At 41.7% G+C, this 16,994-nt stretch overlaps 1 protein-coding gene across 2 annotated transcripts in view; it reads left to right on the top strand.

Annotated features, from left to right (window-relative positions):
• Positions 1 to 16,994, top strand: part of DNAAF11 (dynein axonemal assembly factor 11) — an 82,443-nt gene that overhangs the window by 1,784 nt on the left and 63,665 nt on the right. For both annotated transcript variants that reach the window (XM_070481613.1, XM_070481612.1), the window contains exons 2-3: positions 9,311 to 9,478; positions 13,614 to 13,691. In XM_070481613.1, the coding sequence (XP_070337714.1) occupies positions 9,311 to 9,478; positions 13,614 to 13,691 (246 nt within the window). The remainder of the gene's footprint in view (positions 1 to 9,310; positions 9,479 to 13,613; positions 13,692 to 16,994) is intronic.

The raw sequence follows: 16,994 nt of genomic DNA, 5'->3' as shown, positions 1-16,994 counted from the left end.
TGTCATGTTCTGTTAGCCATTTCCAGAGCTTTCCGTGGATAAGACCTCCACTGGCTGTCGCTCCAGCCAGCCTTGTCCCTCATTTTAAAACATCTATCCACCTAACTTCTGAATTTAAGTGCTGCTGCCTGCCTTCATTGTTTCTGGGGTCTGTCATCCCTGTTTCTATCATTTAGTCCCGACTTGTCACAGCATCTCCTGTGGTCAGCCCTGGCCTCCAAAAGAGAGCCACCATGGAACTTTTGAGTGGTGCTGGTGCCCTTTACACCTTGGGGGATCAGAATTGGCCACCCCAAAATGTGTCTCTTTGGCATGAGGATTATTTGGGGCTGGTTACTTTAAAAAACTGCAGACACGAGAGAAACTCTGAAAAGTGGAAGTTACCCTTTGTAAGAGACATTTACACTTGTAAGGGAAATCTCCATCTGTAAAGGTGTCTCCCTCTCTGTACCAGGAAGAAGGGGGGGATGACCTTATCTCTAGAAAATCTTATCAATGCAGAAAGCAAGGACTTAAATCTGCATAATAACCTTACTCCTGTTTACTGTGCCTTTCTGGTAATCTCCCATAACTGACTCCCCCAACTGCCAACATCCTCCTTTGTAGCTGAAGATGGTATTTAAGATGAGAACCTCCACCGTTTTGGTGAGTGACTCAGTTTTTCTGGGTCTCTCCCATGTACACATGTTATGAAGCTTTGTTTAATTTTCTCCTGTTATTCTGTCTCATGTGAATTTAATTTGTAACCCTAGCCAGAAGGACCTAGAGTGGGTGGAGGAAATGTCTTCCTCCCCTACGCCACCAGCACATTCATTACTGCTTTAGCAGATGGTGTGACCTCTGGGCCCTCCCCAGGGACATAATTATTGCCTAGGTTTCCAGCCTTTCATAATTTATCCACTCCACTATACACACTCTGTGAGCCTTTTATTCAATTCTTCCATTGTTTGCACAGAAATTTTAGTATTTCTATTTCATATAGCACAGACTGTCACTTTTTCCATGCTTCTGGGCACCACCCTAGCAGCCTGTTTGCAACACCTCCCAGAGTCCTTGAAATCTTTGACTTCCTAGAGAGTGTTCTTAAATCAAGACTCTCTTTTATCTGACTTTATGTTCCTCCCTCCTCGATTCAGGACCCATGAGATCCATTCCCACACGGGCACTTCTGCCTCATGCTGGGATCCATCGGTTAGGATCTGGACCTCCTTCAAGATCGAGTCCCTTTCCTCCCTTATCAGGCCCAGCACATCCCTGGCCGGATAACGTTGTGACTTAGACGTAGTTGCCCAAGTAAGTGGCTGGGAGGGCACGTGCATGCAGATCCTGAGGGGAGCTCTTGTTCTGCATAGGGGAGTACTAGCCCTTAGTAGGGAGGGGGGAGCCATTTCTGCATGCTCTGAGGGGTCAGGCACCTGTGGATTCAAGATGTTGGCATGAATCAACCCAGATTTACCTATCCCTTTGTCAGGGCCCGGTTCTTTCCACCTGGGGCTCTGACCTTTATGTGGCTGACCTGCCTAGACTGGGATTTTAACTTTCTTTGTAGCTCTGCTTCTCTTTTATTTAACAAATTTACATTTATATATTTTATTTAAAATCATGTTTACATAGAAGAAACTGCACATATTTAAATTGTATAATTTGATGCATTTTGACATGTGTACAACTATGAAGCCATCACCACAATTAGGATAATAAACATATCCATAATCCCCAAAAGTTTCCTTGTGCCCCTTGGTAATCCCTCCCTCCCTTTCTCACCCCATCTCCAAGCAACCACCCATCTCTTTTCTGTCACTATAGTTTGGTTTGCATTTTTTAGAATTTTCTATAAGTGGAATCATACAATATACTTTTCTTGGGTTTGGCTTCATCCAAAATAATTATTTTGACCTCTGTCCATGCTGTTGTGTGTCTCAATAGTTTATTCCTTTTGATTGCTGAGTAGCATTACATTGTATAGATATACATCAATTTGTTAATCAGTTTACCTGTTGACAGACCTTTGGGTTGTTTCCAGTTTGGGGCTAATACACATGAATCTGAAGCATGCAGTTTGTACGTATCTCTTTGTATGGACTTACACTTCTCTTTTTCTCTTGGATAAATACTTGGGACTGGTTCACATGGTAGGTTTATGGTTACCTTTTAAAAAGACTCTCAAACTGTTTTTCAAAGTGGTTGTAGCATTTTGGGTTCTCATTAGAAGCGTATGAGAGTTCCAGTTCCTCCAAAGCTTCACCAACACTTGGTAGTGTCAGTCTTTTTTATTGTAGCCACTCTAGTAGATGTTTAATGTATCTCCTTGTGGTTTTAATTTGCATTTTCCTAATGGTTAAGCATGGTGAGCGTGTTTTTATGTGCTTATTTGTCATCCATGTATCTTCTTTGGTGAAGCATCTGTTCAAATATTTTGCCCGTTTTTTATATTGATTTGTTTGTTTTCTTATCACTAATTAAGAATTCTTTATATATTCTGGACATATCCTTTATTGGATTTATGATTTACAAATATTTTCTATCTATGGCTTGTATTTTCATATTCTTTAACAGTGTTTTTCAAAGAGCAGATGTTTAAAGTTTTGAAGCCAAACTTGGAAATTTGTTCTTTTATAGTTTTTGCTTTTGGCATCATATCTAAGAAATCTTTGCCTAACGAAAGTTCACATAGCTTTTTTTTTCTAGAAGTTTTATAATTTTAGACTTTACATTATTCTATCATCCACTTCACTCAATTTTTGAATGTGATGTGAGATGTGGATTCAAGTTCTTTTCGTTAATGTGGAAATCCAGTAGTACCAGCAACATTTGTTGAAGACCGTCCTGTATCCATTGAACTTCTGTTGCACCTTTCCATAAGTCGGTTGTCTGTATATGTATGGATCTATTTTAGGGTTTTATTTTCTGATTTATTGGTCTATTTGTCTTTCTTTATGCCAATACCACACTGTCTTGATTACTGTAGCTTTATAATAAATCTTGAGATCAGGTAGTATTAATCCTCCAAATTTATTGTTCTCTTTCAAAGTTGTTCTGGCTATTCTAGATCCTCTGCATTTCTATATGAATCTTAGTATCATCTTGGCAATTTGTGCAAAAAAATCTGGTGGGATTTTGACAGGGATTGTCCTAAATCTGTATCTCAATTTGGGAAGAATGGAGATCTTAACAATATTGAGTCTTCTGACCTATGAACAAGATGCATATCTCCATTTGCTTAGGTCTTTTAAAATATATCTCTGCAGTGTTTTTTTTGTAGTTTTCAGCGGGTAGAGCTTATGCATATTTGTCACATTTATTCCTAAGTGTTTTGTATTTTGATGCCATTGTAAATGGTATTAGGATATAGGCATATATTCGATTTTTTTTCATGTAGATTTTCTATCCTGCTAAACTCTGTTATTCCTTGTAGTTACTTTTTACATAGATTCCATTGGATGTTCTCCATAGACAATGGGGTCATCTGCAAATAGAGATAATTCTGCTTCTTCCTTTACTATCTGGATGCCTTTTTTTTCTTTTTCTTGCCTTTTTGCTAGAATCTTCAGTACAGTGTTCAAGTGGTGAGAACAAATATCCTTGCCTTTTACCTGATCTTAAGAGGAAATCACTCAGTCTCCGTCTACTAAGTATGATGTTAGTTGTTGGCCTTCTCTAGATGCCCTTTATCAAATTGAGTCAGTTCCCTTCTATTCCTAGTTTACTGAAAGTTTTTTTTAGTCAGGAATGGATGTTGGATTTTGTCAAATGCATTTTCTGCATCTACTGGTATTATTATTTTTTTTGCTTTCTTAATATTGTGTATTCCATGGATTTCTGAATGTTAAACCAGCCTTGCATACGTGGGGTAAACCCCTCTTAGTTATGATGTATTATTCGTTTATGATATTGTTGGATTTGATTTGCTAAAAGTTTATTAGAATTTTCGCATCTGTGTTCATAGGGAACATTGGTCTGTAGTTTTCTTTTCTTGTAATGTATTTGTCTGGTTTTGGACTCAGGGTAAAGCTGGTCTTATAGAATATCTTAGGAAGTATTCTTCTTAAATTTTCTAGAACAATTTGTGTATACTGGGTATTATATTATCTTAAATGTTTGGTAGGATTTATCAGTGGAAACATCTGTGCTATAGTTTTCTTTGTGGGAAGGTTTTTAACTACATATTCAATTACTTTCTCACAATTAGAGCTGTTCAGGTTATCTGTGTTTTCTTGAGTGAACTTTGGTAGTTTATGTGTTTTAAGGAATTTTCCCATTTATCTAAGTTCTTGATTTTATTAGCATAAAGTTATGTACATTACTCCCTTATTATCCTTTTAATATCTGTGCTATCTATATCATGTCACTCTCTCATTCCTAATATTGGTCATTTATGTCTTTCCTTTTTACTGGTCAGTCTGGCTGGAAGTTGACCAATTTTATTTTCTTACAGAATTTTTATTGATTTTTCTCTCTTGCTTTTCTGTTTTCCATTTCATTGGTGGTGTAATCTTTACACTTACTTTGGGTTTAATTTGTTCTTTTTCTAGTTTCTTAAAGACAAAGCTGATTTTTGAGATCTTTTTTCTTTCTTGCTATAGGCATTTGGTTCTATAAATTGTTATCCAAGTTATGTTTTAGCCACATCCCACACATTTTGATATGCTTTTTTTTTCATGTTTCATTCTGTTCAAAATACCTTCTAATTTGCCTTTAGATTTCTTGATGTCTGATTTTTTTTGAACATTACTTTGACCTGTTTTGTCTGGATTTTAGTTATTTTAGGCTGGAAGTTAAATCCTGGCCCTATGACTCAATCACGTCTGGAACCTGAAGTCTTTGCTACTCTAAGATTAAGCCCTGGTCCTGGTTCTTTGCCCTCTCTACTCTCTGGTTTCAGGAAGAAAACCTCTTCATATGCTACTGATGTAGTACCCTGGTTTTCACCCTTAGCTTTAATGTCTGATTAGTCACTCTCAGCCTTTCCTATCAATTGTTTTTAGCAGCAGGCTCAATACGACGGTGCTCTAAGTTACCCTTTCTCCCATATTCCTCTGGTGCCTGACATGTCACAGTTACTAGTGCGTTCCCTTCCATCACTATCCCATTTGCTATAGACTGAATGTTAGCGTGCTCCCGAAATTCCTATGATGAAATCTTAACCCTCAAGGTGATTAGAAAGGTGGGGCCTTTGGGACGTGATAAGGTTATGAAGGCAGAGCCCTTGTGACTGGGATTATCGCCTTTGTGAAAGAGGCCCCAGAAACCCCGAGTGCCCTTTCCACCATGGGAGATTGCCACCAAGGGGGAAGCGGGCTCTGGCCAGACACTGAATCTGCCCATCCCTTGATCTTGGATTTCCAGTCTCCAGAACCGTGAGAAATAAATTGTTGTTTATAATCCCCCTGTAGTATTCCGAATGGACTAAGATCCCATTTCTTTTCAACACCAGCGCAGGTGTTAAACTTCGCACAGCTACCTTGTGCCAGGCACTATCTGTGCTCCACCTACCACGAGTAATGGTGTCCTCATTGCCACTCAGGCGGCAGGATCCAACTGCAAAGTCCCATCCTAGTGAGCATCTGCTTTCATGTACCACTTCTGCTATCAGCTCTTCCTGGCTGGGTTCCCTGGGAAGCAGACTTTCAGATGGAGATTTGCGTGCAGGAGGTTTATTGGGAAGTGTTGTTGGAGTGGGTAGAGAAGAAAGCAAGATTGGCAGAGAGGGAGGTTGGGCTGTGATGCATCTTAACAAAGGCCTTAGCCAACCAACCTGGAAATGTGGAAGGAGCTCTAACCTTGGAATGGACCGTCTGATGTTCCCAAGTTGGGATAAGACGGCTGGGCCTTTAGAGCTCCGCGTGCACCAGTCACTGGATATGGGCTTTCCTGGGAAGGGGCATGACCTTGGCTGCAGTGTCTGTTCAGCTGAGGAGACTTCTGAAGAAGGTGGGCAGCTGAGGGCTGCGTGCTGGCAGAACTCCCAGCAGCTAGAAGAACTCATCCTTCAGTTTTGAAGGAGGAACTGGGCAGCGCTTCAGAGCACGCACTCTGGCCTGGAGTACCCTTTCCTCATTTGTTTATCTGGCAAGTATCTACTCACATTTCAAGATTCAGCTCAGGCTTCTTGTCCAGGATGCCTCTTTTGACCTCCCTGCTGTCACTCAATAGCACTGATCACTCCCTCCTTTGTACTTGTACTTTCTGTTTACAACTCTCCTTGCCCGTAGCACTTTTATCCCTGTTTTTAAATAGCATTCTCTACGTAAATTGCCGCAAGGGTATCATTGGATTAGGGTGCTGTATGGCCACCAAAGCTCATTATGATGACCCTGAGTCACTAAAAAAAACAGCAGGGCAAATTAGTAATCCTGTTTTTAAAAGTTTCCATTGAAAACAATAAAGAAAAAAAAGTTTAAATGCTACAAGAGGTATCCTTCACCTGCTTGTAACCCCTTCATTTCTATTAAATCTCAGTTTCATAGATGTATCTGCTAAGTCTTTCAAGACGTTTAAAAATTCTGCAAAATCTGCCCCATAAACATATATTATTGATTCTTTTTTCCTAATCCAGCGAGAGGTACAGGGCTGTTTATGAAACATGATATAAAGCCTGAAGGACTCAGCACTAAATTGTTGGCTTTGGGAATTTCTAGAACTTTGCCCAATGCAAAGACAAGCTTTGTGCGAACAAGCATAGCATGACAACCTCCCATATTGCAGAAACCTTCTCCTCTGCCCTTTACCCGCTACCCCGCAGAGTCATTTTATTGACACTCCCTCAAGTTGTCGAGAACCCCATCACAGTGAGGAATTGAAAAGAAGCCTGGGCTAGCTGTCAGTTTGGGTTAAGCCTTTGGATTCTTCAGCAGCAATGAGATAAATGTGAATGTGTGGTTAAAACTGTCCATATTCTTCACCCTCAACCCCTCAGTCCTCCGGTCATGTGGATCTGGGGTGAGCTTCTATGGGTGGGACCCTTCTCAGAATTCATCGGAACCCTGTATTTTGCTATTTGAATTTTTCCAAAATAAGGACATGAAAGAGGTATGTATCATATCGTGCCTGGGCATCTTCTCCTGTACTATATGATAGGCGTTGTAATGCCGTCTCTCTTGAAACAGTCTTATGATGACATGTTAATGCTTCCAAAGCATTTTCCAATCCTGGAGTGATTTCTGGGAAATGCAGGGCTGTATTATTTGGAGTGGGACTTCCTAAAGGGGAACAGTGCTCCTTGGAGTTACAGAATGTCTGGTCTAAATTATATAGTACATAAAACTGCCACATGCTTTCCTATTGGAAAGCGTGAAGCACTCTAATCTCCATTCCCCCTGTAGGAATTCTTACACCTTTCTTCACAGGGACCCTGGGTTTTGCACTGATGCTTGCCATTACAGGTGACGTGGGATTGTGCAGCAACAATTTCCTGAGTGCTGTAAACAGTGTGCTGCGCAGCAGTCTGCTTAATATACAAGAGTTCAGAAAAGGGCTGCTGGGAAATTCCAGACCTTCACAGCTCTCCCTTGCTCTGTGATTCTCCGTTTTCTTTTAATCTATGCTAACCGTGTGTCATCGTTGCCGTTGGGCAACCTTCCTTGTTGTGCTGAATGAACTCTTAGTCTCTCCTCTCCCTTGTGTGTGTGCGTGCATGTGTGTAAATTATTTATACTAAGGGAGGTCCCCTTATTCCCCACCCCTGTCAACTCATAGTGATTTTTGTCATCTTGCTTCTTATAGTGGTATCCAGAGACCGCGCAGTGTAGCACACAGTCGGGAACTCGGCGAGCCAGGGCTAGCACGGCTGCCTTCTTAGCCATCCTCCAGCCCCCTCGACCTGCCACTCCCCAGGACCCATTCACAGCCCTCGCTGCCTGTTAGTTGAGCCAAAGCTTTGAGCAGCAGGGGCATTGCCCGTATATGGTGTTTTCATCTCTCAACCTCTACGTCTCTCTTGTCCTTCTTCCAAAGAACTGTCATTGCAAGCAGCCCCATCTCCTACCACCAGAACTAGCAAAGGGTACAGCTAATTGCACACAGATGATCAAGTTCACACATGTCTTCATGTAGGAAAAGGGCAAACTCCACTTGTAAGGATGTGGCATAGAAGCGAGGAAGCTGAAGGTGCCGTGAAGAACTGTCCCAGCTGGAGGGGCTTGCACACTTAGGAAGCCTGAGAAAGCTCCAGAGGCTCTTATTTGCTCATGGTGGGGGCAGTCTAGCATAGCGGTTAAGAGGATGTGGTCGGGCACCAGACTCCTAAACTTAAACCTGGCTCCACCACTTACCACCAAGACCTCGGGCAAGTTATTTAAACTCTCTGTGCCTCAATTCCTCAGCTGAGAACTGTAGATAATAATTGCACCTACTCATATGTTAATACATGCAGAGCATTTAGGACAGTGCCTGGCGCCTTGAAAATGGCAATAAATGAGTCTTTCTTAGCTCTTCGGGTGGACATGAAATATTTCTACATTCCACTTAAAATGTGAGGGTTCAGATGGATTAATAATTTTTTTAATAGCGCTGGGAAATGCAGGGCTTCTCCATTGTCATTATGTCGCTGATTTTAGTGCACCCCATGAAGAGGACTCGTGTCCTGTTCTTGGCTCCAGCCATGGGCCAGGGTATTGTCTCTGGTGCCCAGGTGCTGTCCTCATCTCCTGGTCCTGACCAGCTGGGGCAGGCCAGCCCGGTGCTACACAGGACTGTTGTCAGAGGGGCGGGGACCCTGATTACCCCTCCTCCTCTGAGCAGCTTTTATTCCTCCTGGAAACAGACCAAGTGGTGATTGCTTTATAAGATTGCAATGCAGAATCTAGACTCTTCCTCTCCTTTCTTTTCAACTTCAGTTAAATGAATAAATATCAGTGGAATGAATGAATGAGCCTTTCCTTTTTGAACGGTGGGAGGTGCTTTCGTATTTCTGCCCTCCGTCAGCCCAACTGTGCCTCTCTGTAGCAAGTTGCTTTGTCCTGGATTTCTTAGCTGGTCTCATCCAGTTCAACGTGATACCACCACAAGATTCCATATCAACATTCTCATTGTCATCACCCATCAACTCTGTGTGTATCCATAAAGCAAAGTATGTGTCGATCCAGCACAAAACAGACGAAGCTGTTTATCATCATGTCTTCCCTCTGACTCAGCGTGACGTCACAAAAAGGCCAGCAGGAGGCAGCACTTCTCTGATGGCTTTCCTTCTGGAAATCGCTGGAGCCAGAGAATTGACATTTAACTGCAAAGAAAGCCCACTACATTAGTTATGCAATAACCTGACTATGAACACGGGGACGGAGATGTTAATATGTAACGAATTTTCTTTCAGTCACAGAAGATCTTATTAGACGGAATGCTGAACACAATGACTGTGTGATTTTCTCCCTGGAGGAACTCTCCTTGCATCAGCAAGAAATAGAGAGACTAGAACATATCGACAAATGGTGCCGGGATTTAAAAATCCTGTACCTTCAAAATAATCTCATAGGAAAAATTGGTAAGTTTTCAGGACATTGTTCTCATGGTTTCTTTAACATTTTGAGTGGGAGAAGTTTGGAAAAGGCAGTGTCATTCTTAGAGGAAGACAATAGCTGAAACAGAATTACCCGGATAGACGCAGCCGTCCCTCAGGAGTTGTGTATGGAACATTCCCTGAAGCTTTCCACTTGTGGTCAGTCTCCTTGCCCCTGGGGATCGCCATCAAGGAGAGGGGAGGAGCAGTTAAAGGCCAGCTGGAGCGCACTGGTTGACCTGCTCATTTATAACTTGATTTTTAAAAAGTTTAAAGGGAGGAGGATGTAATCCAGGCATTTGTCTTGGGTTTACATCACTGTGAAACTGAAAGGCTTGTGTAGGAGTGGAGTAAGTCCTTGTCAGATCACCACAGCCTAGATAGCCAGCACAGCCCTGTGCGTTGAGAATGTATATGTGCAAGGCATTGTGCTCCATACTGGGTACTGAGGGGGTTCCACAGTGACGCCAGTTTCCCGCTCCAGTCTGGAATGAAGCGAGAGGTGAATGCAGGAGTCAGGGGGATGAAGATCAGTAAATCAGCGTAATAGCTGATGAAACTCTTCAGAGGGTGCGGCTTAAACTTGCACCCAGGTAGGCTTCCTGCTGCTGCCCCCAGAGTGAAACCTGTGCACCGGGTCACCTGAGGAACCGGACCACCGCAGGCTTCTGGGCCGGCGCCTGATTTGTGGCGGGAGGAGGTCCAGACTATGCACTCTGTGCCCGCAGGCAGATCCCAGAAGCCAGGAGAGAGGGTGGGACTGGGCATGCCCAGTTCCTTCTCCCAGTTCACCCATCAGATAAGTTGGTAGCTGTCCCCCCATCCCCAGAAGAATGAGTTCTGGGGCAGAGAGAAGGTAGGTCTGGGGAGTCACTGTAATGGGGGTCCTGCCACTTGGAAACAGAAGGAGTGTCCCCCAACCCTGGGAAAAGCAACAGTGTTTTTAGTGGTAAGAGCAGGCGCAGGCCCTGAGGTCAGGTAGACCCAGTTTGGAACCCTGCCTCCGCCACTTAGAAGCCGAGTGAAATTAGGCCAGTTAACCTGTCCAGTCTTCGTCTTGCCATCTGTAAAAGAGGGATAATAACGCCAACGCGCAGAGTGGTATGAGGACTACAGGAGATGATGTGCTGAGCATTTGCTCACTTGCTCACTCATTAAATGAGAGCTTCTGCTGCTCTTATTAATACTGTCACTTACCCCGTGGTGCCCCGGGCCAGCCAGGTGAAGCTGGGAGCAGGAGGGGGAACCGCACAGAGCCGGAGGAAAAGGGATGGAGTCAGGGTTGAGGAGGCAGCATGAGTGCCAGCCCCCGTGGGTTCTGGCGCCGGAGCCCAGAGGTCAGCTTTGAAGGTTCTATTTTAACTTTCCATCGTGATGTGCAGTGGTTCTCAACAGGGGCATTTGGCAATGTCCGGAGACGTTTTTGGTTGTCACAAGTGTGTGTGTATTTGGGGAGGGGCTGCTAGAGGCATGTAGTGTGCAGACACCAGGGGCTGTGCTAATCCCGCTGCGATGCACAGGACGGCCCCTCCACAGGAAAGAATTACCCAGCCCGAAATGTTAGTATTGCTGCGGTTGAGGAACCCTGGCGATGTGGTTGCCTCTAGTTTGGTGGATAATTGAAAATTGGCTCTAGGGTTGCAAAAAGCCTAGAATTTGCATCACTTTTTTGAAGATTTATTAAAATTCTTTATATTTCTGCAGAGAATTATTTTCGGCGTCTTTTACTTTACCAGAAATTAGAAACTCTGGCACATTGTTCAATTAAAAAGGCTGTTAGAGAAAACCACCAGCTTTCATGCTTGGGGGCATTAAAGAGCCTTCCTAATTGTAGAGATCTAAAAGAGTTCCCGAAATTTTCGTCTCCACAGCTGGGTCCATCACAATTACTCATTAGTAGCATAGTATTTCAGTCCTTTTCAGAGCTGTGAGAAAGCTTAAATTTTTGCTTCCAAAGTATTCTTAAATTAAACACTCTTTTAAATCCTATTAATGGGAATTTTCAGTGCTGCTCCACCCATAGGCATTTAGGCACTTATTTAGCAAGTGAAACTAGTTCTCTAGGATCCAGACTTGCTCTAGTGCCACTGAGGTAGAAGTTTGCAAAGCGGTTGCCTTTGCAGAAGCTCTGTTCCTCCTTGGGAGATACACATGGGCCGGGAGAGGGCTCTGCGTAGTGTTGATCCAGGTGTGGGCTGAGGACCTTCCGGGGTCCTGCTAAAGTGGGGCCCAAGCCACCCCCCAGACCTACAGACTCAGATCCTGTGGGGATGGGTTCCCAGAGTCTGCCTTTGTAACACTTCCCAATGGTCCCAGGCCTGGGTAGAGCTCCTTGAACTGGGGAGGGGTTTGGTGCCCTACAAGTGTGTGGGACTGGCATTTGGTGACAGCGGCTTCCAGGGTGGTTTGGCTAGAACGCTGACTCGCTTCCTGCTGCCCAACAGGCTCTGTGCATTTCCACTTTTATAGAGCCTTTTATTTTTCCTGATGAATTTCACCCATTCTTCTTGAGGAGTAATTTAAGAAATCCTTCCCAAACTAATCTTACTATTTTTTTCCTACTAGATAGTTCTTTCCACATTTAGAGGGTTATACGTATCACAGACGTGGGGAAGGAAGAGGTATTTATAGTAAGCTGGCAATGTTAACAATAATAACTGTGGGTATTTTTGCTCAGGATGTGGACTGGACCCTCTGTGTGTCATCACCCTTGGCGCGTGGAGCGCTACAGCTCTTTGACCATCGAATGCTCAGAGGTTGCCTAGACAACCTTTTGTAAACATCAGCATTAGAATAATCGAATTGCTGAGAGAAACTTTAGTAATTTATTGCAAAATCCGCATTTTAAAAAATGAGTAAACTGAGGTGAACTGTCCCTCTCAGGTCTATGGGAACGAATCTGCGATATTTTGTAAGTTTTAGATGAAATATTAGTGGTGATAAGGGTGATGATTATAAATCATCATATTTTGTCTTCATAATATCCCTGAAAAGTGGGCAAAGGAGGTGTTATGTTATTGAAGCGAGGCTGCCCCAAATGCGCTTTCCTGAGCAGGGTTTTCCGCATCCGTGTCCTCTTAGAAAGGGCTGTTCTCTGAAGGTGTGATGTAGGGATTTAGTGCCAAGCTCTGGAGTCAAATGTCCTGACTTTACCGTTTAACCTCGCACGAGTGGATTCATTCTCCGAACCTCAGTATTCTCATTTGTAAAAGGGAGACAACAGTAGTTTTTACCTCATAGAGTGATTATGGGGATTAAATGAAATAGTATATGCAAAATGCTTAGAAAATTCCATGGTGTATAAAAGCACTCAGCAGTGTTAGCTATGGGATTATTAGCTGCTTTTAAAAGGCCCCATCCTACAGCAATTCCTTCACTTATTTATGCTTAATGTTTTCCCTACCGTGGGTTTTCATATTCATTAAAAACGATAATCTTGTCTCGGGATGATTTGGGCTTCGAGTAAAGGAAAGCGTAACTCCATGTGGCTTACCAAGTAAGGAAATCTAGTAGCTTACCCAGCTCTAAGTCTAGAGATAAGCCAGTCTCCAGGGCTGGCTGGTTCCTTCTCTGTGCTCCAACAGCCACAGTGGGCTTCATCCTAGCTGGTTCCCTCATGGTTGCAAAATGATTGTGAGCATCAATTAGGATAATCCTTCCTTCCTTTTTAACACGCGGCAGGGAAAGAGAAGAAGTCCCCAGGCATGGAGTATAGATCTTTCCCTCTCCTCTGACTGGGAGCACTTGGTGCCCACGCCTTCTCCTGCATCACACGGTTGCCAGGAGGTGGCCGTGGGCTGGTTGACTTAAGCCTGGGTTCCTGAGCTGTCACTAGCAAGGGACATGGGCTTGCGATGCACTGGCCCAGGTTGGTTAGGCCTAACCGCCTGGAGTTGGGGCTGGGAAAGACAAAGCAGAAATGGGTCCATTAGGAAGGACGGAGGGAGAAATGGATGCTGCATGGGCAGCTGACAATGATGTACACGAGTAGATTTGAAAAAGCAACATGGTTTTGATAACCATAGGAATCCTTAGATTCTCTTTATCATTTTCATAATAGGTTATGTAAAAATGTCTTTTATCTTGAAGGTTCATTAATTACATTATTTGTATATTTCAGAAAATGTTAGCAAACTCAAGAAACTTGAATATTTGAATTTAGCTTTAAACAACATTGAAAAAGTTGAAAATTTGGAAGGTAAGGATTTTCTTCTTATATTTTATTATGAGTTAAAATTGAGATTTAAAATGAGATTTAAACAGTTTTGCTTAAACAATGGATATACTTTTCAAATTAACATTTAGCTTAAGTCTTTTGTTTATTATTATTGTTACTATTTTTTGTGTGGTGAGGAAGATCAGCCCTGAGCTAACATCTGTTGCCAGTCTTCCTTTTTGCTTGAGGAAGATTGTCGCTGAGCTGACATATGTGCCCATCTTCCTCTATTTCATGTGGGACACCGCCAACACGTGGCTTGATAAGCAGCACTAGGTCTGCGCCCAGGATCTGAACCTGTGAACCCGGGGCCACTGAAGTGGAGCGCACGACCTTAACCACTATGCCATTGGGCTGGCTCCCTGATTTTTAATTCATATTGTAAAACTTCAAACAATAACATGGTACATAAATTCAAAACTGGAGGTCCACTTCACCCCTTCCTAACCCAGCCTGCTTCGCAGACGTAGCAGTGTTAACAATTTGGTGTGTAGAAGGTACTTTTGTTTCATTTTGCTTTGTATCAATGGGATGGTACTATGAGTATTATTTTGAAAATTAATTTCTTCCCTGGAATTACGTTGTTCTTTGGTCTCCAGGAAAGGTGGGGGCTATGTAACAGATCGATTCTAACCATTTTTCTGCAGGTGGGCGTTTGGGTGGTTTCCAGCATTTTGCTATAATATGCACGGCTGCAATGAGCGTCCTTCTACATTTCACTCTGTGTACACGTGTAGATTTTTTCTAGGGTAGATACTTAGAAATGGAATTCCTGGGTTTAAATATGTGTATTTTGAAAAATATTGCCAATTGTTCTCCAAAAAAGTAATGTTAATTTACGCTTGTACTGATAGTCCGTGCTGCCACTCATTTTCACACAACTTTGCTAATGCTTTTTATAAGCAATCTTTTTTTTAGCATAGGAAGACACTGTTTTGTAATTTTAGAAATTCACACCTCACATTATTATTGAGATTCCATATAACTTTACAAATGTCTATTGAATATTTGTATTTTTTCTTACGTGAGTTACTACTTCATATCTTTTGGTCACTTTTCTGTTGATTTATCTTTTCTCTATGTGCTCTTATACATTCCCTATATTAAGCCTTTGTTATATATTTTATAAATATTTTCTCTTGTCTACTACTTTTCTTTTAATTCAGTTATGCTGGTATCATTCAAAAGTCTTACTTTTTTTTTTTAAACCTAGATTCTTTTTTTTCTTTTTGAGGAAGATTAGCCCTGAGCTAACATCTGCCACCAATCCTCCTCCTTTTTGCTGAGGAAGACTGGCCCGGAGCTAACATCCGTGCCCATCTTCCTCTACTTTATATGTGGGACGCCTACCACAGCATGGCTTGCCAAGCGTTGCCATGTCCGCACCCGGGATCTGAACCAGCGAACCCCGGGCCACTGAAGCAGAACGTGTGCACTTAACTGCTGTGCCACCACACCGGCCCCCTTACATTTTAATATACGTAAATTTGTTAATCTTTTTCTTTATAGTTTCTGAATACAAATATATTCTATACTAAGTTCTAATTTTGATGATTTAATATTTTACATTCAGTCTCTCTAATGCATCTCAAATTTATCATGTAAGAAAGGAATCAAAATGTACTTTTTTGCTCAAGATGTCTCTTAATTGAAATATTTGAATCATTTAGTTTTTTTATAACTGAGATGAAACTTATAAACCATAAAATTCACCAGTTTAATGTATAAAATTCAGTGGTTTTTAGTATATTCACAAGGTCGTGCATCCATCATCACTATCCTGTTCCAGAACATTTTCCTCACCTCAAAAGAAACCCCGTATTCATTAGCTTTCACTCCCCATTCACCCCTTGCCCTAATCCCTAACAGTCACTACTGTACTTTCTGCCTCCATAGATTTTCCCATTCTGAACATTTCACATAAATGGAATCACACAATTTTGTGGTCTTTTGTGTCTGACTTCTTAACGTAACGTTTTCAGGATGCATCCACATTGTAATGTGTATCAGTACTTCATTCCTTTTTATGGCTAAATAATATTCCATTGTGTGGGTAAACCACATTTTCTTTTTTACCCATTCATTAGTTGATGGACATTTGGGTTGTTTCCACTTTTGGTTATTATGAATAAAACTGCTATGAACATTACTATACAAATTTTTGTGTGAACGTATGTTTTTAATTAATTTAGTGTATATCTAGGAATAGAATTGCTGGGTCATTTGGTAACTCTGTGTTTAACTTCTTGAAGAACTGCTGAACTGTTTTCCAAAGTAGTTGTACCTTTTTACATTCCTACCAGCAATTTATGATGGCTAGAATTTCTCCATGTCCTCGCCAACACCTGATATTTTCTGTTTTTATTTATTTATTTTTGATAGTAGCCATCCTAGTGGGTGTAAGTGGTATCTCATTGTGGTTCTTATTTGCATTTACTTAATGTCTAATGAGATTGGGCATTTTTTATGTCTTTATTGACCATTTTTATATCTTCTTTGGAGGAGAGGTTGTTCAAAAACCTTACCCATTTTTAAATTAGGTTATTTGTCTTTTTACTGTTGAGTCGTAAGAGTTATTTATATTTTCTGGAAACTAGACCCTGGTCCGATATATGATTTGTGGATATATTCTCCTGTTTTGTGAGTTTTCTTGTCAACTTTCTTGATGGTGTCCTTTGGAGCACAATTGTTTCTTTTTTAAAATCACTTTATTGAGGTATAATTGATATACAGAAAACTGTACATATTTAATGTATGCAGTTTGTTGAATCTGGACATGTGCATATATCCATGAAGCCATCACCACAGTCAAGATAATGGACATATCCATCACCTTCGAAAGTTTCCTTATGTGTCTTTGCCCCCCACCTTTTGTGGTAAGAACACTTGACATGAGATCTACCCTCTTAGAAGATTTGGAAGTGCACAATACAGTACTGTTAGCTAGGTACTATGTTATACAGTATACAATTAGACGGTAGAGCATCGTGTATAACTACACTTTATGCCAGTTGAACAACTCTCCGTTTTGTCCGCTAGAAGCATAATTGTTCTTAAATTTGCCTTTAGTTTTCCTTTCTTGAGATATCCATGTCTGGTTTTACTGTCTGGGTAATATGGGCATCAGAAAATGAATTGGGAAGTGTTTCTTCCTATTCTGTTTTTTGGAAGAGTTTGTGAAGGATTGTTGTTAATTCTTCTTTATTTGGTGGAATACACCAGGAAGTCATATGATCCTGGACTTTTCTTTAAGGAAAACTTTTTGGTTACTAATTTAATCTCTTG

The sequence above is a fragment of the Equus asinus genome, chromosome 12 (genome assembly GCF_041296235.1).
Source record: "Equus asinus isolate D_3611 breed Donkey chromosome 12, EquAss-T2T_v2, whole genome shotgun sequence".
In the NCBI taxonomy this organism is placed as follows: domain Eukaryota; kingdom Metazoa; phylum Chordata; class Mammalia; order Perissodactyla; family Equidae; genus Equus; species Equus asinus.
The sequence above is the reverse complement of the archived record's forward strand: the minus strand, read 5'-3'. Positions and strand labels throughout refer to the sequence as shown.